The sequence below is a fragment of the Rattus norvegicus genome, chromosome 11, assembly GCF_021556685.1.
Source record: "Rattus norvegicus strain SHRSP/BbbUtx chromosome 11, alternate assembly SHRSP_T2T, whole genome shotgun sequence".
NCBI lineage: Eukaryota > Metazoa > Chordata > Mammalia > Rodentia > Muridae > Rattus > Rattus norvegicus.
The window spans coordinates 76,071,453-76,097,774 of NC_141544.1; the positions used below are offsets into that span (position 1 = coordinate 76,071,453).

Sequence of the window (26,322 nt, forward strand, 5' to 3'; positions counted from 1 at the left end):
TTCCTGCTTGCAGCAATTCACTGCCTGCTCGGCATGCCTTCCCTGGTACAAAGTCCAGATCACAGGGATCTATTCTCTCCTTACAGCCGAGGCAGCTTTTCCTCCGCTTCCTGTGGGTTTTTATCTCCCTCAGTTGTTTGTTTCTATAAAGGGGAGAGTTTGGGGCTCCAGTCTATCGCTCTGTATTTAGGGCATGCTCGGTGAATGGTACCGTACTGCTGCCCCGTAGGCAGCAAGGCAATGAACTGAGGGAGTAGACGATGAGTCTACAAGACACGGTGTGAGTTTATCGATCTGTCTTCGTGTCTTAGCTGCAGGGCTTTGAAGAAGTGACTTCTTTAAGTACCACACACTAACCGATTGCGTCACTGGAGCATCCGGAAGTGACTTTCCTTAATCCATCCTTGGAGATTATTCTTACCAAACTGGGATGCTGTAAAGGACTGCAGGCAGTGTGTGTACACTCGGACCTGTGACAGTCGCTTATATTCGGGTGATTTTATTATTAGTGAATAGTTGATGGGAGGAAGGGGGACAGAATTGTCACCAGCCACTTTAGGAAAAAGATAGGAAAAAGATAGGATGTATCCCAGATGCTCCTAGGAGAGCTGTGGGTGGCGTACCAGCTGGTAAGGGTGCGAGCGCGTGCTCTGTTGGGAGAGGCAGTCCAGTAGGCTCCTTCGCTGCTTCAGAGCTACTCTCTCCCTGCTGAGGGGCCGGAGGTGTTCACTGGCAGGTCCAAATTGAAATTTCAGGGTGGGAAGACTGGAAGAGAACTGTCCCCAGACTTTCTTTGCAACCTTACCTGGTAGCAAGCTTGTGGTCCTAGATAAGACAGAAGGAGATCAGAAGCCTCGAGCCAGGTTATCGGGTTGCGGTTACGTCAGTTCACAACGTGGGTGGATTCCAGATGTCCGTGCAGAGGAAGGCAGCGCTTGCTAGCAATGTCTTCAGAGCCCTTACCCTACCGGCTTGCCTTTGTCTGCTGACATCTTCCTTCAGACAGACCTGACAGGCTCAAGGTTTTCTATTTCCCGGAAACTCCCTGACCTTTCCGCCTTAACTAAGTTACTGCTGCCAACAAGGACAGTGTGTACTGGGTTAACACTTCCTGCTCTTTAAAGTGGGCGATTTGGGAAAGCCGGTAGGTTAGGAGAGATAGAAAAAGAAAGCCGTAGTTCCTGTACGGTCACCCAGAGGAAGATGAGAGAAGAAGGGCTTAAAGCACACGGGGCCCGAAGCAAAGGGAAGAAAGAGCTCATGAGCAAGAGTCATGAACAGAGGAGGGTACCAATGTGACTCTCCACTAAGACGGTCCCTCTGTCGCCCACCTTGCTGTCTTGACTGGGCACCTGCACAATTCTTCATGACAGTCCAGGTGATGGTCTCAGGTGTTTTCTTTCTTTAAACATATATATATATATATATATATATATATATATATATATATATATATATATATAGAGAGAGAGAGAGAGAGAGAGAGAGAGAGAGAGAGGTGCACGTCGGAGGACAATTTATTGGGCTGACATCGTGCACATTGGTTCTCTCTCCCAGCCTTGCAGATCTCAGGGATCCAACCCAGGTCATCGAGCTGGGTGAAAAGCCACCTTAAGTCCCTGAGTGTTTTCTCAGTCAGACGGCTTTACAGGTTTTTCTCTCAGCACCACAGGCCCTCACACTCATACTCTGACTTCCCTGAAAGTCTTGTGTTTATTTCTTCTTTTTCTGAGAAACCTTTGAGTCTTTGAGAGTAGCTGTGGCTGGCATCTTATCCCTGAACCCTTAGAACCTGGAGCTTTGACTGCTTAGGGGGAAACAGCTGGGCGTGGGCCTCACTTTCATTTCCTGACATTTATCTAGTCTAGCTAAATGATCCAGGCCCCAAAAGAGTACCCTATCCCTCCCAAAAGGATCTCTGGGGGGCCCTTCATTAGTTACTGCTGACAAGGTGAACCACAGACCACAGTGTTCAGTGGGGAGGCAGAAGGTTTGTCAGAGTGTTAGAAAGCTCAAGGCCTGCCCAGCCCAAGTTAGGCTGGGAAAACTGAGGAGAAGCAGCCAGGATGGCCTGAAGTACCCACCTCTCAACAGCCAGCTCAGGTGATAGTACCTCAGGATGGCCTGAGGTACCCACCTCTCAACAGCCAGCTCAGGTGATACCTCTCCTGCATGTCTGGCAGGAGCCTAGCTATGGTGGGAGTCCCCACCTTTCTCCCAGTCTGCAGTGTCCTCAAAGCAAAACCATGAGGGAGGGAGCCCACGACTTGGAACACAGGCATCTTCTGCAAGCTCTGCACTTGGACAGCCAACATTTACCTCATCCTTCCTACTGCGTATGCTACAAAGATGAACAACCAAATAAAGTGAAAGCCACAATTTCTAAGATTTAAACAGCAAGGAGGCATGAAACTGTATAAAAGTGTAGCTCAGAAGATATAGTGTGACCCTACTACGAACATTTCATATGTGTAGAATATTTTTATAAATATAAATATTTATTTATTTTTATATTTATTTTATAAATATAAATATATATTCGGGCCCTGCGTGGAATCCTCCCTGTGGTGATTAGCTCTTCCCTAGCTTGTGTGAGACCTGTGGATTAATCTAGACCAAAATAAATATTCATTCGCCTTAACCCAAAAGAAAGATTTGGTGGTCTTGGGACAATAACCCTTTTCTTGGCTTCTAAACAGACAGGATTCCAGGTAGAGCATCCGGAATGAGGGTGAGGTATTCTCACTTTTGACTGTACTGAGCCCCATCTAATCTACCAAGCTCCCCTCTTCTCTTGGACAAGAGCCTTTTCAGCATCAGACTCTCACTCTTGGCCTTTATTTTGGGCCCACGTTAGTGCAGTGACTCATGAACGGTGGCTTGGTCATTCCTTACCAGAGTATGATCCCAGGGAGGGCAAAATTATGTCTTCGCTCTTACATCATTTCCTCTTGGTATAGCGAAGATGAAGAGCAAGGTCACGGGAGTGTTCTTGAAATCCACTCACCCCAAGAACTGGCTGGTTGCCAGCTTTGAGGGGCATCCATCCACCATTTGGAATGGAGTACACCTCCTTGCTTTAGCTAAGGAGATCCTCCAGTGGACTCTAGAGGGCGACGACTGAGACAGCAGCACGTTTGGGATCTGAAACTCTCCAACTAGCCAGAGTCAAGGGGGCTGGAGCAGGGGCGGGGCTGTGTACAGCAAGGTGATCGGAATTCCGCTCAAGGCAGCTTCCGTTCTGCGTGCCTGACCGGAGGAGCTCTGTGTGAACTTGAGAAGGAAGAAGACAGAGTGGCTCTCCTCCACGTTCAGGAATTATGTCACTTGACTTCCGTCCTTGTCACCTGCCAGAGCTGTTGTCTCTCAACTTCCCACGTTCCCTTTATCATGGCCTAGAACTCTTGTTTTCCCAAGAGGAGAACTGAGGTGCAGCCCCAGAGGAACGTCGTGGGCAGAGAACCGTCGGATGTCAACCCCTCTTCCCCTGAACGAGAGTCGGACACCGTCTCTGGTTGCACGATTGAATTCCAGGTTCATTTGTCTTCCTTCATAAAGCCCTTCGTGTGCCCGGAACTCTGGGTCTGCTTAAAAGAGAATTTTTTGGTCCCCAAAGCCTAATGGCTTTGTCAGAGTTAATCACTTCAGAGAAAGACTACACCAGAATCAAGAAGCCCGAGGACCGGTTCTTCATTACCAGGGAATTTGGGCCCCATTATCTAGAGCTCCTCTACCACCTTCCATTTCTTCTTACAAGAGTATCCTGGAATGGCGTCTAAGGTCTTTCTTCCCATCAGCCACTTCTCTTTTCTCTGAAGAGTCTTGAGTTCTGAGTTGGTTGACATATTCTTCAAGGCCTAGTGCTTTTAAGTTTGCAGAATAGATTTTTTTTTTCCTCTCTTTGGTTAAATTCTAGGTATTTTCCACTACAAAACCATATAAATATATGCTCTATGCCTGCTCAGATTAAACTTTTCTCGGAAGGTAGAAAAAAAAGTAACAAAACGTGTGCAGACATTGCCTCTGGGGAGGGGGTGTGTGGAGAGATAAATTTGAGATTTTTAAATTTTATTCTGAAAGGACAAGCAGGCATTTTCTATATTGATAGATTATATATTACTGCCTGCACCCCCTTTGCACTGTTTTGAATTATTAACTTTTTACATCATAGAAAGGGCTGGACAGATGGCTCAGTGGTTATACACACTGGCTGCTCTTGCAAAGGACCATGGCTGAGTTCCCAGTACCTATATGGTGGTTCACAAGTGCTTATAGTTCCAATTTTAAGGCATACAGCAACCTTTTCTGGACTCTTTGGGCTCTGGGAATGCAAGTGCCACATAGACATGTAAGCACTCACACATACATATAAAATAATAACAAATCATTCAAGAAAGGACAAAAGTTAGAAAATATTTAAAATTTTTACATAAAATTCATGTAAAACTGTGATAGATAGATGGGGGAACACTGTTTACGGACAACCAGACACAGAGCTTTCTTCCCAGGCTTCCTTCCATTTATTCTTTGCTTTTTTAAATGTGAATGTAATAAAATTATAAAATAAGGATGTAAGACAATTTACACAAAAAAAATATGACAGCCTTTTACCAACCTTCTAACCATCCGAGCAAATGGACAAACACGAGGTTCTTTTTGCTTCAGATCCTCTTTGATCTATTAAACATTGCTGGCTATGAAATTACAAGCACACACACTACTTCTTCATTTCTGTCCACTGAAACACAGCTGGATCATCCCCACATGTTTTTCTGTCATGCACATTGCCACAGTGGGACACATGTAAGACTGACTTCTGAGAATGGAGCCACTGCATCCTGGTTCAGTGGCCTTGTGTCTTTAATATCAAATTGTCCTCCAAGGTCCCTTACCCATGTTATAACCCACCTACAGCATATAAAATCTCCTTTCTTTTCCCGCTAATACTCTGGAGTATTGTATTACACAGTATAACTATGTAACACATAGTCATATATATATATATATATATATACATATATATATATACACATAGTATAATCTATGCCAGAGTGATCCCTATCATAGATTTCTTTAATTCTTGCTTTTCACTCTAAGAGCTTTTGATCTGAGTATGCAAACTCCTTTAGCTCTGATAATTACCTCTATAATATTTTTCCTCTCATTGTCTTACTGTGTTTTGAGACATATGAGCCCTGGTTGGATGGACTTGCCATGTGTGTGGATCAGGCTAGCCTTGAACTTGCTTTGATCCTTCTGTTTCTGCCCCATAAGTCAGTAGGCCACCACATCCGGTGCCACCCTCTTTCTTCTGAGAATCATGACTATGTAAGATGAGCACTGCTCCCTTTGGGATTTGCTTTTGTTTCTTGGTGGTGCCATGCATTAAACCCAGGGTTGCACATATTCGCATAGAACCCACGGAGTGTTCTGCTGAGCTACTGCCTCAAGCTTGTGTGTGTGTCTGTGTGCTGTGTGTTTGTGTGTGTGCTCTGTGTTTCTGTGTGTGTGTTGTGTTTCTGTTTGTGTGTCTGTGTTGTGTGTCTGTGTGTCTCTCTGTGTGTCTCTGTGTCTCTGTGTGTGTGTGTCTCTGTGTGTCTGTGTGTGTGTGCCTGTGTGTTGTGTGCTGTGTGTTTCTGTGTGTGTGTTGTGTTTCTGTTTGTGTGTCTGTGTTGTGTGTCTGTGTCTCTCTGTGTGTCTGTGTGTCTCTGTGTGTGTGTCTGTGTGTGTGTGCTTGTGTGTTGTGTGCTGTGTGTTTCTGTGTGTGTTGTGTTTCTGTTTGTGTGTCTGTGTTGTGTCTGTGTGTCTCTCTGTGTGTTGTGTGTGTCTGTGTGTCTGTCTCTATGTTTCTGTGTATGTGTCTGTGTGTGTGTCTGTGTGTGTCTGTCTGTCTGTGTGTGCATGTGTCTGTGTGTGTGTATCTGTTTGTGTGTGTGTCTGTGTGTGTGTGTGTCTGTGTGTGTGTGTATTGATGCAAGGAACCAAGCCAGGGGTTTGCACTCACTAAGCACACATTTCATTTTGCCTCCAAACTACACACACAGACAAACATACACAGCTCCAACACATTTGTATTTTGAAATGCTGTGGAAGATATGCCGTATTGGTTCCTTTTTCCTTTTCATGATTATGTTTTTTCAATTGCAAATGAGACAAACTTTTAAAAAATTCTCTCTATAGATCTTAAAATACACCGCTGATACCAAGGGTTAAAAAAAGGCAGACGATATTACAAAATGAAAGTGAACATAATAAGAATGGATATAGAAAAAAAAACCTAATTGGAAAATTGAAATTGAAAATACAAAGAATAAAAAAATGAAAATTAAAAAAATGTTACAGAGTAAAAATAGGCACAATGACAAGAATGTATATAGGAAAAAAAAACCTAACTGGAAACTGAAACCAAAAATAGAACAAAGATCACTTCATGCTCAGACAGAGGTTAGTCCAGGGAATAGGGGATTTTAAACGTATATTATTACTGTCGTCGTTGTTGTGTATGTGTATATAATGTGTGGAAGGGGTTTGCCCTTGTAGATCTGGTGGCTTCTTCTTCTTCTTCTTCTTCTTCTTCTTCTTCTTCTTCTTCTTCTTCTTCTTCTTCTTCTTCTTCTTCTTCTTCTTCTTCTTCTTCTTCTTCTTCTTCTCCTCCTCCTCCTCCTCCTCCTCCTCCTCCTCCTCCTCCTCCTCCTCCTCCTCCTCCTCCTCCTTCTTCTTCTTCTTCTTCTTCTTCTTCTTCTTCTTTCACCTCTGGAGTCTGAAGATTGAACTCAGGTCACCAGACTGAACAGCAGGTACCCTCACCTGCTAAGTCCTCTGGCCAGCCCTAGAGAGACCAGTACTATAAACAGTATGTGAAGTATTAGTCTAACTCTCACACAAGCAACCTAAAAGGAAAATGTACACACCTCAATCAATTGAAAAGCCCAAGCAGCAAATGATACACTCGATGCAGAAGGTCTCTGCAGACTCTGGCAGCAAGGGCCTGTCTTTTTCTCTTCCCATCGGAAGGGACTGATGCCCGTCTGTCCTTGATGTTTGGTTCATGAAATGCCTGAGTGAATGGGGAGCCTCAGAGCATGGTTCACTGAGCCAGGTTTTATACTCTTAAATGACTGACAGTTGTGTGTGTGTGTGTGTGTGTGTGTGTGTGTGTGTGTGTGTGTGTGTGTGTGTTATATGCACAGGTGCCCACAGAGGCCAGGAGAGGACATCAGGTTTCCGGGAGTTGGAATTGCAGATGTCCAATGTGGGCGCTGGGAACCAAGTCAAACTCTCTGGAAAGGTAGTGAATGCTCTTAACCACTGAACTGTCTCTCCAGCCCATGATCAACAAGTTATCACCTGTAAATACTGGCATTTCCCCCTCTCTCCTGTCAAATTCTACAATTTATTTTCACTTTATTGTCTTGTTTCTCTAGCAAGGATCTGGACCTCCAGAATAATATTTAACAAAGGCGACAACATGGGCTGGAGAGATGGCTCAGCGGTTCAGAGCACTGAGTTCCAGAGGTCCTGAGTTCAATTCCCAGCATCCATATGGTGGCTCACAACCATGTGTAATGGGATCCGATGCCTACTTCTAGTGTGTCTGAAGATAGAGATAGTGTGCTCACATAAAATAAATAAATCTTTAAAAAAAAAAAGAAAAAAGACGGCAACACAGATAACCCTTTCTTCTCCTCCGTTTCCTCCTCCTCCTTCTCCTCCTCCTCTTCTTCCTCCTCCTTCTCCTCCTCTTCCTTCTCCTCCTCCTCCTCCTCTTCCTCCTCCTCCTTCTTTTTGTTATTATTATTTTTTTTTTTGGAGGCAGGATCTCTCTGTGTAATTCAAGATTGCCTAGATTTACAATCCTCCTGCCTCAGCCTCCAGAGTACAGAAATTACAGGCATGTGCCACCACACCCTGGAGAACAGGTTGGTTCTCCATTTTAGTTGGAGCTGCAAAAATTGAGAAGAGCTTGTTATTTATATGTCAATATTACCAATCATACAAACAAACCCTTTATTTCGTGGATTAAACCCTGGTTGACCATGATATATTTTGGGGCCCTTGTTCTTGTTATCCTTGATGGGTTTTGATTTGCTGATATTTTACCTAGATTCTCTATCTTAATTATTCTTTTTTTTTTTTTTTTTTTTGGTTCTTTTTTTCGGAGCTGGGGACCGAACCCAGGGCCTTGCGCTTCCTAGGTAAGCGCTCTACCACTGAGCTAAATCCTCAGCCCCTATCTTAATTATTCTTATAGAATGAGTTGGTATTGTTTCCTGTTTTCTGTTTTCTGTGGTAATGTGTAAAACTGAGAAGTTCAGGGTTGGTAGAAGCTCACTGTAAGTCTGTCTAACCTGTTAGGGTTTCTTTCTTTCTTTCTTTCTTCCTTTCTTTTTTTGATGGATGGTTTGAAAACTACTGTTTCAATTCCTTTCTACTGTAGCTTTAAGTGTGCTATTTTTTCTTTATTTTTTTGACTAAACTTTAGCAAACTATATATTTTTCTAAGAAAGTATGCAATCATAGAAAATTCTCTAATTTTAATTTCTGGCTGGGTATAAATATGTCCTTTTATGATTTGTAAAAGAAATCAATTGTGTCTGTATTGATTTGTCCTTTCAATCCTTGATACTTTTTACTGGTGATGTCCTCCATTTTTTTTCTTACTCGGTCTTATCAAAGTACATCTGGTTTATTATTATTATTATTATTATTATTATTATTATTATTATTATTTGGAGAGCCAGCTCTTGGAGTGAGCATTTTGTGTGTGGTAGGTACTAGTCTAAGCAGCAGAATAAAGAAAATGGATACGAAACCTTGCCTTGCTTGAGAATCTCCTATCGCGCAGGGTGGATTAGAAAATGATGATTTCTACACAAGGAAGAAAGATCAGGTTAAGAAAGATTGAAGGCAGGCAGATCTTTGAGTTTGAGGTCTCTCTTGCCCCCAGGACAGCCAGGGCTACACAGAAAGACCCTGTCTAGGAAAAACAAAACAAACTAGGTTTAAGTCCCCCGTCCCCTATCCACTCCGCTGGGAAGGCAGAATGAGGGAAATTAATCACCCTTACTCTATGCCCACTGCCTGGCTGGTGCCGAGCTGTGGGAATTGCTGGACACCGCTCCGTGGGTGGGGAAGCGCTGTCTGTCTGAGCGAGGGACACAGTCAGAGCTAGCTCTGAGGTCCCCTGTTCTTCAAAGAGGCCAGGGTGTCTGGTTCTCAGGCTCTCTAGGCGCAGCAGCTGGGATGCTGGAGAAGAGCTGAGAACAGAGTGGGGCCGCACGGGCTGGATCTAGCCTGAGGCTGAGGGGGAAAAAGGGGGAGTTCTGGTTGGTCCCTTGGGGAATTCCTTGGTTTGATGGTGGCAGGCTGCAGGCTTGGTGGTGGAGGCTGGGAGCACAGGGAGGTCTTCTTCAGAAGATTTGGCGGCAGCTCTGTAGGTGAAGGCCTTCTCTATGGCTCCCCGCAGCAGATCCTGATGAAAAGAGGCAGTCCATGGTTTTAGGGAATTTATTGTTATGGTGGAAAGTGGATGTGTAAAACCATACCCCACTTCTCAGAGTGGGCCTGAGATTAAATACCCTTTGCAGGGAAGAGTGTCTGGGAAGAAAAGGTGATTGGCCTTTGGGTACTTCATTATAATGGAGATCTGTCTTGCGTCTATGTGACCTGTGGTCACAGTTCTCTACCTGTGAAAGGGCTTGGCTTACGTGACTGATGGTCACACATCTATGGAGGGCTGCAGTTAGTGACCAGCCTGGTTTCCTGGGAGTCGAGCGAAACGCCTATCGTCCTTTTCAGCGTCACCAGGGTTTTAAACCTCAACCGGGAACCAGGGTGCCTATCACGGTCCCACAACAACAAACAAACAAACAAACAATACCCAAAAGAAAGAAAGATTGAGGGGATGAGAGGCTGAGGTAGAAAGGAGGAGAGAAAATGGCATCTGAGAGGCAGGCTTGATGGGGAGGAGGGATTAAACACAGGAATGCCTGGCAGAACATTCCAGAAAGAAACAACAGCAAGGGCTTCTCACCGGAGGGAGAACAAAGGGGACACCTGGCTGGAACAGAGTGTGCAAAGTAAGTGTAGGGGACACAGAGGTCTTTGTGTGCACAGACATGCGGAAGGGGGATCCCAAGGACTCACTGGAGGGTCTATATGTCTTAGTTACAATTGCATCTAGAAATTGGGTCTGTGTTAACTTTTCCTGTGAAGGGGCACCTGATCAATCCATACTGGGTCATCAGAAACCCACTGTAGTTTTAGTTCTTTTTTTTTTTTTCTTTTTCTTTTTTTTTTCAGAGCTGGGGACTGAACCCAGGGCCTTGCGCTTCCTAGGCAAGCGCTCTACCACTGAGCTAAATCCCCAACCCCTCCCACTATAGTTTTAAAAGCTGTATGATGAGGCTCGATCAATGACCCCCTCGTGGTGGTGGGGTGGGGTTACACTTTCTTATAACTCTTGGATGACTTGTTAGTTGCTGTAGAACTGTTACATGCATTTGTTGTAATGTATCTCTTCCCCACGGAATGTATGAAAGTCCTGAGACAAGATGGGGCATGCCTTGCCGAAGAAGTATCTCTGTCAGTTCAATTTAACACATTAATACTTTTTAAAGAATGCCATTGGCCTCTAACAGCTTGAACACGGGGGCCCCTAGACATCCGCCAGGGTGGAGACTCTTGTTCTTGGCTAATCCGGAATCACCTGCCCCGATGTCTAGAATGCCTCTAAAAGGGAGTAGTCCATGCATAAGGTCAACACAGGACATCCACCCACTGATAACCATCTTGTCTATAAAGCTAGGAATTTAATGCCATTCAGGAAATCCTGTTCCTCCTAAATCACTGGATACACTCTTGAGACCAGTTTATATTTTGTTGTTGTCTGGGTCACAAATTTGGATCAACATTCCTTAGCCTAACACTTTCCCTTTTTACTTCATGGGCAAAGGCAAAGAACTAGATTACTAGATATTAATTAATTAATTAATTAATTAATTAATTAATTTGCATTCATTTTCCTGAGGTCCTTTACTCCTCCATTCCAAGCAGGGTCTCCCTTGAGAAGTTGTTTGAGTAGCTTCTGCAGCGTGAGATGAGAGCTGAACTGACAGCTGTACTGACGTTGCGTGGCTGACCCCCGGTCAGAGAAACCCCTGCGTGTTGTTTGTGTCATCGCCCCTCTTTGGTGGCTCTATCAACCCTGAGCTGCCCGACCAGGGTATCTGCTACCTTCCTGTTGCACTGCTCCGTTAATGAGAGCAAGAATCTCAGGACAAAGCTCGCTAACTTTATGTTTGAAAGTGTCCCGAGAATCCACAGTTACTCCATGATCAGTCGTTCTCCAGGCCCACAGTACGGAGCCCGATGGCTCTTCTGTATCGAGAGCATTGCTCTGTTGCCCACTCCAGGAAGCATGAAGAATTAAAAGGGATGTTATTGTTACCGTTCCTTTCTGCCTGATCATCACATTTGTCACAATATTTTGATTTCCAACTCGACTATTATCCTGGGATTAAGGCAGCTTTACATATTTTCGTATACCCCCAAGGAACAACAATATCCATACTTAAAATTTCCCACATCATATCCGTAAATGGAGCATGCATGCCACTGGCAGAGAAAGATTTTCAGAAATTCTTTAAGAACTCAAAAGCAAATGGCCTTGTTGATGCACATTTGTATTTTGAGGATTTAACATCACAGGCATTTTAAGGACTGTCACGATAGGACATTTGGCCCAATCATTTACCTGTTGACTATGTCCCTAATTTTTCAAGTAGTCTCTTAAAGTGAGGGAACATAGACAGCATTTCTAAATCAGATTGAGGAGAATGAATACTTGCTGTACATGAATATAAATCTGGGATGTTTAAGGCAAGTGCAACATGTCTAAATCTGTCTCCTTAAATGTAGGAACAGCAGGTCCCTGTGAGGCAGGGATCATGCCAGGAAACTTGGTAGAGTTGAACTGATTGGAGCCCCAGAACCTCTGAGAGGACGGTAGGAGCTTCACCTGCTCCTGTCACATGACCACACTCCCTACATACCACACTACCTACATAGGAACATGACCACTGTCATGTAGATCAGAATAGAGTTCTCCATGGTAACAAGGTATCTAGGGCCGGAGAGATGGCTCAACGATTAAGAGCACTGACTGCTCTTTCAGAGGTCCTGAGTTCAATTTCCAGCAACCACATGGTGGCTCACAACCATCTGTAATGGGGTCTCATGCCCTCTTCTGGTGTGTGTGAAGACAGTGACAGTGTACTTATATATAATAAATCATTTTTTAAAAAATGATGTATCTAGAAGCCCTGAGAGTTTAGCCAATAAGTTTTCCTTCCTGGACATTCCTCCCTGCAAAAACTATTTAATCTCCAGGTCCACCCTGAGGAGGGGGTATGCACCCATTTTCCACCATGAACAATGAACAGTTTGGAGCCAAGGACTGTCTCTTTCATCGAGAACTACCAAGGGGAGCATGGAAAAAGCCTTTGTCTACAGAGCTGTTCCACCTAACTCTCCTGCAGAAGGCCTCTCTGTGCTCCTAGACAACCAGGACAATCTCAGATGAGCTAAACCAGAGTTCCCCCTCCCCAACCCTAGGTTTGTCCTCAGCTCCTATGTGACTTCCAGCAGGATCTGGATGTCTAGGAGTCTGAGGATCCCAGTCCCAGCCTTGTTGCAGGCCTGTGAATCCCTGGCCCTCTGTTCTCTACTCCTCTGCATGGTTTCCAGCACTGGCTGGATGCCCAGGAGCTAGGGAACCCCAGCTTTGGCCTCCCACATCTTAGGCTGCATTTTCCCACCCCATGAGTGGTATATCAATGTTTCCCTTGAACCCAGCACGCTGCAGTGGCACAGGGTAAATGCAATTTAGCGCTCCACATTTGGCCTGACTGGTTTCCACATCCCAGCTGCAGGACAAAGCATGGATCCACAGTTCTCTGCCAAGATGTGTCCTGAGGTCCTCCTCATTGTGGTCCCACTGCACATTACTACAGCCCAGACTGCAAAATAATGACATGAATTTTATCCCCCGTTTCATGGAGATATTTCCTTTTTATATTAGCACCTATGTATTTCCATTTGTCAATGGTTTCTTGTTCAGGAAACAGTACTGAATTTTACAGTCACTTGTACAAAGTCATGGAGTTGTTACTGAAAATATTTTTGCTTCCTTGGATCTTAACAGATATCTCAATAGCTGTATAACACGCTCTGCCTTAGAGAACTGAGAAGAACTCACACTATTTCACTTTCTCATTTAGGGTTGTGACTCCTTGGATAAGAGGACCAGTCTCCTAGCCTCTGCTTCTATTTAAGAAAAAAAAAAGAAAAAGAAAAAGAAAAAACCTTTTTACCTTCCTTCTCCTAGGATCAAGCCCCACACATTGGGTGCCAGTTTCAGGGACCCCTGTGTCTTTCATGGACAGATGAGGAACAAGTCTCAGAAGACGAGAAGGCAGTTCAGCACAACGCAATTCAGTAGCCAGAGTCTAACCCTGACTGATTTATTTTAGGTAAATTTAAACACAGTACAGTCTGGTGAAAACTATTCTTGTGGTTAACTCGATCCCACACAAACAGCAAAGCATACCTAAATGTCTTTGAGAAACAAAGTCAGATGCCCATAGATCAGACATTAAAACTCTTTGTAAAGTTCCTTTCACTAAAGTACCTATAAATTGACTGGAAAAAACCCTCCAACATTATGAGAGTGGATCTGGAGGAGGGTCTGCTGTCAGAAAGTCTCCAGCCATACAAGACCACACAAAAGCTACCAGGCTAGAACGCCCATCTGCCCAATGCTTCTGGGAGAAAAACAGGTTTTGTGCTCCTTCCCTTGAAGGAACAACCATTGTGCTTAAAAGTCCAAGTTCCCTCAGTGCAGTGGTTCTCAATCTTCCTGATACTGTGACCCTTTACTACAGCCATGTTGCCGTGATTCCCGCCTCCCCAGCCAAAAATTATTTTTGATGCTACTTCATAACTGTAATTCTGCTGCCATTATGAATCATAATGCAAACATCTATGTTTTCTGATGCTCTTAGGAGACCCCTGTGAAAGGGGTCGTTCGACCCCCAAAGGGTTCACGACCCACAGGTTAAGAACCACTGCCTCCTTAGTGCATGTCTGTGAGCACAAAGACCTCTGTGTCTCCAACAAGGAAGGGCTCTCAAGAGGCCGGACAAGATCCTTGAGAGCCCTGTAGTCCATTCCGAGGACATCACCTTCTATTCTGACTAAAATACCAAAGGCTTTATCGTAGAAGACCGGCCTGACCTGACCAACTTTACCTTGGCTTCTGTGTAGCAATCAGACCAAGTGTAGTGTAACCCAGAAAAGCAGTGACAACCTATGGCAGTCAACTTGAGAAATGGCCAAGGCTCAACCCTAACTAATGATTACATAGGTAGGAAGGGTTGGATTCTGAAGATGTGATTCTGATGACAAAGCCAGCAGGGTTTGTTTGCCATTCAGAGGTGAGGAATGAAAAGAATCTAATCCATTGCAGTGGCCTAAACACTGCAATGGCTGAGTTGCTTAGGATATGGTAAAGAGCTCATGCTTCCCAATTCTTTCGTTTCAACTGTTACCTTCCTGTTTCTCTGTTTTGTCTGGAGTGGCTGTGTTATTCTTTCCTAAAAGGACGGGCTCTAAACAAACACTTTTCTTTTTTTCCCTTAATATTACACTTAAGACTGTGCGCCCCAACCCATTCCTCGAGACACTCTCTCACTGTATACCTCTGGCTGTCCTGGAACTCCCTTTGTAGACCAGGCTGGTCTTCAACTCACAGAGATCTGCCTGCGTCTGCTTCCTAAGTGCTGGACTTAAAGGTGCACACCACCACTCTTGCCTCAAAATAAACATTTTGAAAGACAAACATTGCAAAGAAGCTATTTGGTTAGTTAAAGTGGGCTTAAAGTCCTTAGTCAGAAGTGAAGGGGCTGCTTCTAGTTGGTCAAGCCTGTTTTGCTTCCAGTTGCACACGTGCTGTATTGAGTTTCCATTTCCTAACATGGGAACTCAATGCCTTGGTCTGAAGCCCTCCCAATAAGTCATACTGAGACTGTAAGTGTTGCATTAGCTACTCTGTACAAATCTTCACACCACTTGGTTTTTATATTCTTCACTCCCCACTATGATTATTCTTTAACAAGTACATTGCTTGAGAGAGTTTTTACACTTCCCATGTATTTTAAAATACATTTTTGTAGGCTTATATTTTTCAAAACCGACTTTAATAGGGGGTCCTTAAATGTGTTAACCTCCTTTCTAATCCACCACCCACTAGAGGTAATGAAAAAGGAAGGTTTATAGGGCAAAGGAATGTGGACCTGTTTAGAAATAGTTCTTTGGGGCGATTCCAGTCTTCATTGTCAGGATATCAGCAGTTCCGTTCACAGGAAACAGCAGCAGTCGCTCCATTCACTTGCAAACACCATTCACGAATCAGTGATGGCACTTCCAATTGGACTGAGTCTGCGGCAGCAGCTAGAAGTCACCAGAACATTACCAGAAGTTCTTTGGTGCATTTCTCTACTCGAAATCATGACAAATGATGATCGGTGAAGAAGGCAAGGTTAACTTCCTTTACCACAGCATCACCAGCAAAGCCGGTAGAAGACCAGAAAGAGTGACAAGGTGAACCAGTGCGAGAGCATCATCCACCATCTGCTGGGCCCTATTTATGCCCTTTCCAAACACCCTGCGTCCTCTCAACAGTCCATTCCAATAACGTATCACATGCCCTTCTACCAGGCAGCTTCTGAAAAGCCACAAAATGTCTGCTCTCAGCAAAATACCCCCCCATGTGTCTGCTTCAGTAAAAAAACATCTGCTCACATGCCTGCTTCAGCAAAAACATCCTCTCATAAGACAGTTTCCAGAAGGAAAAAAAAAAAAACCAAAAAATCATGTAACGCAACTGAGTCTCCAAACAAACCAGAAATTTCCACTCCACACTTTGTGGTTGGTTTCTAATTTTGACATTTATTTAATATTGTCTGAGTGATATTGATACTTTGATTCTTTGAGGGGTTTTCTGTGTTACCTGAGGCAAGTTACTTTAAGAGAATTGTTACTTAGTTCAAGTTTATTAAGTTTTGGAAGTGCAAATCCAAGACCAAGCAGCCCCACTGGATTGATCTTTTCTTTGAATGGACTGTTAGAATAGAAGCAGGAAGCACGTACTGGAGAAAAATGTCATTATTGGGTTAGGTGTAGAAAGAGTTAGAGTCCGAGGCCCTACTATGAGCTTCTAGGGCACACATCCAGTGAGCCAAGGACCTCATTAGGTCTCATGTGTTTTTCCTCTAGTCCTGCAGATCAAGAGCAGACCTTTTACAAGTGCTCCACCACTGAGCTACCTTCCCAGTCCTTTGTGTCTTGAGATAAGATTTCATTATTTAGCCCATAGTAAATTGGAAGTTACTATATAGCCCTGTCTGGCCCCAAGATCGAAATCTTCTGTCTGCTTCTCAAATAGTGCAATCAAATGTGTGTGTGTGTGCCATCACACATGGATGGACTCCATTTCTTGAAGGCACACTGTACCTCTCAATATTGCCATCTTGGGGACATAATGGATTTGGAAGGGATTATGCTCAAGTTATACTCAAGCCATAGCACTCACTGAAGGGACATATGCTCATTTGAGAGGGTTTAGTTCTGCCAAGTGTAATGTCATGGCGTGCGTCTTTATCCTGTTATTCAGGAAGCTGAGGCAGCAAGCCTATGGATTTGATGCTCATATGGATGGAGTCCTGTAAGAAGATTCTATCTTTAAAAAATACTAGGGCTGTGACTCTATCTCAGTGGCCACACCATTGCCTCACACCACCCTAGGCTCAGTCTACAGTACTACTAAAAACAAAGTGGAGCGTGGGAAGGAAGTGTTCAAAAAAAAAAGGAACCGAACCAATGGCAAAGGCTACGAACGGCAAATGAAGTAGAACAGGCAGACATCTTTCTCACCTACTGTGGGAGTTCAAAGTGTAGATTGAGAAGGTTGCCACACTCAGAATAGGTTTGGTCCCAGGAGTTTCAAGGACAAGGCTATCTGGAAGGACTACATTAGAAGCTGGGTCCCAGACTCAGCATCATGATGATGCTATGTGGACGATTCTCTAAGGTTGGGTTCCCAAGATCCACTAACAATAGTTCCACACCTCTCTCTCTCTCTCTCTCTCTCTCTCTCTCTCTCTCTCTCTCTGTGTGTGTGTGTGTGTGTGTCACAGTTACTTCTGATAGCATATATAGCTAAGGCAGAATCTAAAGGTGCTGTCATCACTAGAGAAAGGGTCTCCATGAAGACAGGTCTGTGTGATCTTTGTTCCATAGCAGTAATTCTAGGATTACTTCTTCCATGCTGCCATGTCTTGGGTTAGAATGTATCTTGTTTGTACTCCAGTCTGTTCCTGGGAGAAGTTCTGGGAGCTAAGGACCACAGCTCCTCATCACAGGGGTAGACTCATGGATACAAGCTCAGATGACAAGAGCCCTGTGTTCCCTTCAGGAAGGGAAAAGTTTTAGGTTGTATCTTTTCTGTTCGATGCTGTCAAAAGTCCTTTGGCTCTGGATAAAAACATCCGGGACATTGGAGCATATTGCATCTAAGGAGTACATTGAAAGATGCTTTATTTAAGAAGGTGTGGGTCATGAAGGCTACCCACAGTGTCAAACAGGGTAGGTTCCTGCTGAGGTTCATGAGGGACCTGCCCCAGCTTTCTCCCCTCGATTTCTTCTTGTGCCAGTTCCCCTCATGCTTCCTCTGTTTCTGTCAAAATTTCTCCTTTCTTAACAACACCAACAACCCTGTATTAAAGTCTCATTGTAATTTAACTATCATTATACAAAGTCCCCTTGCATAATGTGGTCACATTCTGAGGTGGACAAACTGAACTCAGGACCTCTGGAAGAGCAGTCAGTTCTCTTAACCGTTGAGCCATCTCTCCGGCCCTTGTCTTAGCTCCTTTTCTCATCACTGTGAGAACATGACTGACACACACAGCTTAAGAGAAGAGCAAGGATTTGATTTGGCTGAGGGCTCAGGAGGGATACGATGCATTGTGGTGGGACGGTACCGCCGTGGAGCACGAGGTGGCTTTGGTCACACTGCATCCAGTCAGGAAGTAGAGAGAGGTGAACAGTGGTGCTCATCTGGCCTTCCCTGTTTCACCTCACTAATCGATCTGGGATCCTGGTCTGTGGGATGGTGTTACCCACATTCGGGCTGGTTCCTCCCTTCTCAGCTAAGCCTCTCTGAAATCACCTTCAAGTCAGTCACACACAAAAAGCGTGTCTCCTAGGAGGTTCCAAATCCAGTCAAGATTGACTTCACTCAGCCCCACCACACGCCATTTACACTACGGTCCTTAACTTCCTCCACCTAACAGTATTCCTATTCCTCTCCGTATTTCACTCTCAGGCGTGAGAATCACACACAGATTTCTGCTTACAGAACTGATGCAACTTTTGACAAACGAGTGATTGGTCCCCGAGCTGGCTGACTCTGGGCTCCTGCTCAGTTCTTCCATGCAGGACTTCGTCCTTCTGAAAGGTGTTGACCTCATTCTGAACGCTCTTGTTTTGTGTTGTTTCCCCCCCAGGGAACGTACCCCCTACCACCCAACCGAAGTGCACTGACTTCCAGAGTGCCAACCTCCTCAGAGGCACCAACCTCAAAGTCCAGTTTCTCCTCTTTACCCCCTCGGACCCCGGCTGTGGACAACTAGTAGAAGAGGACAGTGACATCCGGAACTCTGAGTTCAATGCCAGTCTGGGAACCAAACTAATTATTCATGGATTCAGGTGAGAGCTCAGCCACCAGTAGGATCTCGGCTAAGAACTCAAGAGGCCGTAGTGCATGGGGAGTCGATGGGGAGATGAAGAGGCACGGGTTTACTGCCCATCGCCACTCATGCCCTTCAGGGAGCCTCGTGTAAGCCCTGTGCACGCTGCTTCCTCACTCTTCCTGGCACGGACGCTAAGCCTCCGCTCAGTCTTTATGACCCTGGACGAGCATCTCCAGTTTCCACATCTGGGTTAAAAAGGAAGGTGGAGGAATAGTCTCACCGGTTCTTGGGCAAAAACCTGCACCATTATCTCCAGCGTGTGGTCGTACAGCATGATTCATTTGGGCCATGAGGTCACAGGTTTTACGCAGTCGCTTGGGGATAACAACAAGGTACTTTTTGCCCGAAGTTTTATTTCCTCTTTTCTTTCCTTCACTTTTTTTTCCATGATTTTATGACTTGAGAAACTTTTGTTTATGATGCGGCCTCCATCTTACCCTGAGGTTAGCATTTCCCAGGAACCTGACAGCTCTGTGGTTTCTGATATCCTACCGTTCAGTTCGGTCACCACCCTTTCCTTCAAAGATCTTTTCCCCCAAAGCCCACTGACAAGACAGAAACTAGAGAAGGTTTTTTGAGACGAGAGGGCCAGAATGACGGCAGGGCATATAGAATTGGGGTTCCAATTGAAGAGGCGCCCCCACAACTTCATATCTGGCCCCTCTCTGCTCCAGAGGCCCAGTCACGTGTACCCTTAGTTACGGTCTTTATTATTTTCCCAGCACGAATTTGGCCACTGTCCCAGGCAGAGTGTGAGGGAGTCAGAGTGTTCATCGGACAGCCCTTCTATTAAACCTCAGGGGCCACTTTCCCGAGTACATGCCCCGTGTGCACTCCTGTCTCCTCGTGAGCATGCTCACAGTGACCCACAAAAGGAAGCTGGAATGTCTTTCGACATCATTAAGAAAGCTTTCTGGAAAATTCCCAGCATTATCTTTCTAGAAAAGTCTCGTACCGTAGACTTTAGAAGGACAAGGGCTTGTCTTTATACCTTGGAAATCACCCAGTCTATCCCTTAGGCCCAGAGGTACTCAGTAAACATGTTGTGAATGTATGCAAGGGCATGTGAATAAAAGCCTCCTTGAGGTCAGAACCTATACTTTAAAAGGAGAATTCAGACCATGTATTTTTAACTCTAAGGTACAGAGTTGTCTCTCAAGCAGCATAGAGAGGGAGCGTGCAGACAGTCTACAGAGCTTTGCACAAAGGGGCAGAGTGAAGGTGGGTGTGGTTGGAATTGGCCATGAGTTGTGAGTTGTACACGCAACAAGGGGCCCTCTCAGATCATTTACATGAAGGCCCCACATGTGCTGGTGACTCTGGAAGGATGTTTCTCCCTCTACTCAAGGCACCATGCGACCGGCTGTCCTTGCCCTTGACTTCTGTAGCTTAGGAGCTCTGGGGTTCCTATCATTAGCTATCAGTTTGGCCAGTCATTTTCCTCCCCTGTGTTGACTCACGTCTAGGGCATTAGGAACAAAACCTTCTTGGATCAACAAGTTTATCAGAGCTCTCCTGCGGGCAGCGGACGCTAATGTGATTGCAGTGGACTGGGTTTATGGTTCCACGGGCATGTACTTCTCAGCTGTGGAGAATGTGGTCAAGTTGAGCCTGGAGATCTCCCGTTTCCTCAGCAAACTTTTGGTATGTTTGGGAAGGTTCAGGCTGGGTTTGGCCATTTGTACAGACAGGAAAGGGCAGCCTGAAGTAAAAAAGATTTTGCCCTTGAGATTTGGGGCAAAAGCAGAGCCAGATTCTTGGGGTGCTGATGGGCAGAGCACTTGAGCCTCCTCGAGGCCCCCAGGTCTCTGTAAGACATGTTATTGCACAAAAATAGTGAATGCTGACCACGCAGAATTTAGTAATACCGCCTAAGGAATGATGTGGTCACTGTGTAATTTGAAGTGAGGGAGCTGGGGTTGTGGGGGAGGGGAAGCTGCAGAGCTCAAAAAAGAGAAACAGTGATAGATGGGAGGCCTGCCCTTGTTCTGAAGCATGTGGGTAGGTGTGTGGTGCCCAAGGCCTTTGGTTTTAGAAGCCTCAGGAAAGCCATTGTGACCCAAGTGGAATCTATTGTCTATTCCAGGAGCTGGGTGTGTCAGAGTCCTCAATCCACATCATTGGTGTCAGTCTGGGGGCTCATGTTGGAGGCATGGTTGGGCATTTCTACAAAGGCCAGTTGGGACGGATCACAGGTAAAAAAAAAAAATGCCTCTCTATCTTTCCTCTCAGTGATTAGAGACAGAGAGATATTGCTTCAGAGACTTGTCTGAGGTGAGCACATGGGGTGGTGAGCACACATCCTTATGACTGAGTCACTGTTGCTACTCAAATGATCCACTGTTTGCATACAACAGCGCAATTCTTCAGCCATCTCCAATGTCATGATAAGAGCCTGTGTACCTGTTTCCAAACCCCAGTGTGCACATTTATACCATAGGTTGTAATAAGCTGTGATTGGGATTTGGTGTGGGGACCACCCCCAGACAGTGTGTTAAACAGCTACAAACACAGGGGTTTGTGCGTCAGTTTTCTGTCTCAGTCAGTAAGGGTGGGGTTGCCTGGTGAGTACACTACATTCTCGGTTCTTCTGTTGGACAAGTTTGAATCATGTCTCACAGAGTCCTCCTGAGAGGATGACACCTGTTATCATTGTTTCTGCCAAACTGATGGTGTCGTTAAGTTCATTTTAGAAGCAGAAAACTGAGCCATTGAGAGAGTACACCACATTAGACAACAGACCATGGGTTTCCTGGATTAAAGTGGCCCTGGGCTGGTTCTTCCAACTCTTGGTCCTGGTTAGATGATGTTCTGAGCTGAACTGGGGGGATGGCTGGAGAAGGCACAGTATAGGTCCACGGTGTTTGTGGGAGTTGGGAGGGAAGAGGACCCTGATAGTAGTCTGTCCTTACAGGTCTGGATCCTGCTGGACCAGAGTACACCAGAGCCAGCCTGGAGGAACGCTTGGATTCTGGAGATGCCCTGTTTGTGGAAGCCATCCACACAGACACTGACAGTGAGCTGGGGCGATGTGGCTGGGATGAGGGAGTGCACATAGATAGGTAAAGGCTATGATGCTATACCTAGGGACACGGTCCTGGCCAGAGAGCCCCTGTTCCTGGCAGAACTTCTGTTATACAGTAGAGAGTGTACTGGAATGATTCTGAAGGTCTCTTCCAGCTCTGAGATCATTCTTTGGCTATCACTGTTACTGTGACCACAGAGATTAGTAGTTTTATTTTAGGCTACCAGTAGTCAGGAGGACTCTCACTCATGAACCAAGATTGTTTGTTTGATAATCTTACTGATTCAACACCAAACCCTGTGCTGGTGGGCGTTGCTGTCTGCATAACATGTGGGAAAATCATGCTGCCTCTTTAGACTGAGTGCCTCTGAGGATGGACATGGGGCATTCCGCTCCCTGGGCACACAGGCCAGTCAGGACTTTCCTTTTCCCCGGGGACAAGCCTAGGTCAAGAGAGAGACTCTCCCTTCCAATAGTGACACACACAGGAAAGGCCACCTTAACACTCACTCTCTCTCTCTCTCTCTCTCTCTCTCTCTCTCTCTCTCTCTCTCTGTCTCTCTCTCTCTCTCTCTCCACCTTTTCTTCCTTACCACCTGGGAAAGGAGGTGGACAATTATCCTTATCTCTACTGGAAATAAAATGCCTTGTGGTGTGTACCAAGCACTGTGTTCAGTGTTCTAGAACAGAAGGGCTTAGAGTTCAAGGAAGACCGATACCTGCGGCTCATCCCCTTAGGTCTGAAGCATTCTTCTAGCATCCAAAGCCCACAGGCATGCAACTGGAAGAAGAAGCCTATGCAGTGATATTGTCCAACCCCTGTCCCTACCGTCACTGCACAGATACACACCAAGGCCCTACAGGCCTGGCTGTGTTGTTTATCTCTGCTGATAGTCTACCTTGCTCCTCAGTAAGGTGAGTCCTTTACTTAAGAGTCACATCCATGGAGACAGAAACACAACGGTGGTTGACAGAGAATGAGGGAGGAGAAATGAGGAGTTGGTACCCAATATTCAGCTTTGTTTCTGGATGGTAATATTTAGGCAATAAAGGGGAGGACAATGACTTCTCAGTATAAGTGTAGGCATTCAGTACTGACACTGAAAGGCACTAGTTGTCTTCTTAAAGATTAAGGTGGTAACTTTTGCTATGTGTATTTCATTGTGATAAAAAAAATGAACCACTGTTTTCATATATAAAACCAATTTTAAAAATGAAGTAGAGCTGTTGGGGATTTAGCTCAGTGGTAGAGCACTTGCCTAGCAAGCACAAGGCCCTGGGTTCAGTCTCCAGCTCTGAAAAAAGAAAAAAGAAAAAAAATGAAGTAGAACTCTCCCATACCCAACAAATCTATGTCATGGTCATGTTCTATTCATCATTACCTAACACTGGCCTCTTAGCTCTTTTGAACTTGGAGCTGCTGCCGCTGCTGCTGCTGCTGCTTCTTCTTCTTCTTCTTCTTCTTCTTCTTCTTCTTCTTCTTCTTCTTCTTCTTCTTCTTCTTCTTCTTCTTCTTCTTCTTCTTCTTCTTCTTCTTCTTCTCCTTCTCCTTCTTCTCCTTCTTCTCCTTCTCCTTCTCCTCCTCCTCCTTCTCCTCCTCCTCCTCCTCATCATCATCCTCATCCTCCCTCCTCCTTCTTTTTAGCTGCTTCTTTAACAAGGCAAAAAAAGTAATAATTCTGCTTCTTTGATTAATCTTCACTGAGCCAGGAAGCCCGTCCTCAGAATTCAGCAATGACCAGGGATATGCATTTAGGCATCTGTTTATTTGTTCATTCAATAACGATGTATCAGTCACTCATTGTAAGCCAGTTGTTGTAGTGGGTGTCAAGGACCCACAAGAAAAACAACAACAACAAAAACCAACCAAACAGACAAAAGCAGAAATACCAAAGGCTTCATTCAAGGAAACAGACCAGATTACAGGTTGCTCTTATCACATGTTTGTGGCTATTACACACCACATAAGAAAGCACGTTGATAGAGGGTAACTTCAGGAGGGGTTGCTTTGAAAGGATCATTGACGAGCATCTGTATAGTAGGCAAGTCTCAGGGGAGGGGAGTGAGTCAGCCTTGGCAAGATCTAGAAGAAGATTCTGGCTAGTGAAGATGGAGAAAGTAAGAGCTGGATGCAGGTGAGTGTTTGACTTGCTCGGGAAACAGGAAAGAGAACCACGACGTCGGTTCAAGTGTAACAGAAAAGGAAGGTTTACGTGATTTTATGGGTCAAGTCTGAGTATCCTAGAAACTGATGCCATGCTTCCTCTTGGTGTGCTTTGCCTTGTGTAGCTTCCCAACCCTTTGAAACAAGGACACTGACTCCCAACCACCCTGCTGTGGGACTGAGAACATATATTCCTGAAGCAAAAGGTTGACAGGGCTCTGCCTCTTTCAGATTTGGGTATCCGGATTCCTGTCGGACATGTGGACTACTTTGTCAATGGAGGCCAAGACCAGCCTGGATGCCCTGCATTCATTCACGCAGGTCAGCAAGTCAGGGAGAGTTAGTATTTCCGTGCTTCACAAACCGAAATTCACCACGTCTCCACCCTGACAGGCCAGCATGGTCCACATAGGGTCTTCCTGATGATGCCCTCCTATGTTGTACAGGGTCTTAGCACATACTAGCTATCCTTGGAGCCCACAAGTACCAGAGAGTTCTCTGATGCTAGAAGCTGGCCTCATGTTTGTGCCGTCATCCCAGTTATGTCAGCCTATGTAATGATCGAATGTTCAGGCCAATAACCTCCATTCCGTCCTGAGACATGATCTGTGGCAAAGTCTTCAGGAGCCTTGTTCTCTCCAAAATGTAGTGGTGGCAGAAGCAAGCCGTTAGACCACAGGGCTGCATGGCCAACATCTTACGGAGCCTACTGAGATCTGCCTGCCTCTGCCTCCTGAGTGCTGGGATTAAAGGAATATACTGCCATACCCAACTTCCAAAATTAGCTTAAAGATACCTTTAACACAGCCTCTCCTAAATACATTCTTCTGGAATTCTCTTTCTGAAAGTATTTAACACATACTTTAAGTTATAAATGAACGTAAGTAACAAGCATAGTTAATATCTGTTTTCAATAATACTAAATCTGTCAGAAGCTAAGCACCAAGCATTGCTCAGCCTTGCGTCCTTCTAAGGACGAAAATGAATATATTGGCATTTCATTTGGAAATATTAAATGCTGGTTTCTGTATACTTGTAGTACCCTCTTGTTTTATCAAATTCTCGATGTTTTAAGGATTTTCGTTTTATTTGCTTTTCAAGGCAACATCTCAGGCATTAGTCCAAGCTGACCTCAAACTCCAGGCTGCCCTCCTGCCTCAGCCTCCTGGGATTCCAGATGTGCACCATCATACCTGGCTCCATTTTAAGGATTCATTTGACAGTTTTATCAAATAAGTACTAATTTAATTTTTTGCCAGATTTACTGGTTTTTCCAAACATGCTTCTTGGAGAACTTTGATTACATTTTGGGATTCCATTTTAATTTGATACTTTCCTTTCTTTTTAAAAAAAAAGATTTATTTATTTTAATTTATATGAGTACACACTGTTGCTGTCTTCAGACACACCAGAAGAGGGCATCGGATCCCATTATAAATGGCTGTGAGCCACCATGTGGTTGCTGGGAATTGAACTCAGGACCTCTGGAAGAGCAGTCAGTGCTCTTAACCACTGAGCCAACTCTCCAGCCCTGTCCTTTTCATTTCTTCACAATGCAGTTTGAGAAACAGGGGCAGAGACCAGCTGCCCCAGTTCCCTGTTGATGCTCACAGAACTTCTGCAGTAGGGAACTCCTGACCATAGGAGAAAAGAGTGAACACAGTTGATTCTTAACTGTCATGCCAAGAGCACGTCTTGTGGTACAGGGGGAGTCAAACCACCCTGAGGCAGGCAGCTTACTCCTTACCTTTCAGCTCTTATTTGGGCTGTGGCATACCTGTGTATGTTGTGTGTGTGTGTGTGTTGTGTGTGTGTGTGTGTGTTGTGTGTGTGTGTGTGTTCGTGTTGTGTGTGTGTGCATTGCATGCACATGAATGGTTGCAACTTTTAAATAATAGATTACCACAATCAAATCGAGCTGAGGTAATCAAGATTCTTGGAAAGTTCTTTAGATCAGTTATTGGGCTAGGTGAGGTACAGCATGTTTGACTCAAAAGATTGATCATGAACAGCAGTTGATGCTAGACCAGATGTTCTCGATCTGTCATTCGCAACCCATTTGAGGGTCAAACAATCCTTTCACAAGGTTGCTTAAGACCATTGCAAAACCCAGATATTTACATTATGGTTCATAACAGTAGCAAAATTACAGTTACGAAGTATCAATAAAAATAATTTTATAGTTGGGGGCGGGTCACCACAACGTGAGGAACTGTATTAAAGGGTCGCAGCTTTAGGAAGGTTGAGAACCACTGCTCTGG

The 26,322-nt window shown here is 44.9% G+C and overlaps 1 protein-coding gene across 1 annotated transcript in view; it reads left to right on the forward strand.

Annotated features, from left to right (window-relative positions):
- The window catches only part of Pla1a (phospholipase A1 member A), a 37,672-nt gene that overhangs the window by 1,126 nt on the left and 10,224 nt on the right, over positions 1-26,322 (forward strand). Inside the window, exons 2-6 of the mRNA NM_138882.2 lie at positions 18,627-18,828; positions 20,339-20,516; positions 20,959-21,067; positions 21,787-21,888; positions 24,293-24,382. Of these exons, the coding sequence (NP_620237.1) occupies positions 18,627-18,828; positions 20,339-20,516; positions 20,959-21,067; positions 21,787-21,888; positions 24,293-24,382 (681 nt within the window). The remainder of the gene's footprint in view (positions 1-18,626; positions 18,829-20,338; positions 20,517-20,958; positions 21,068-21,786; positions 21,889-24,292; positions 24,383-26,322) is intronic.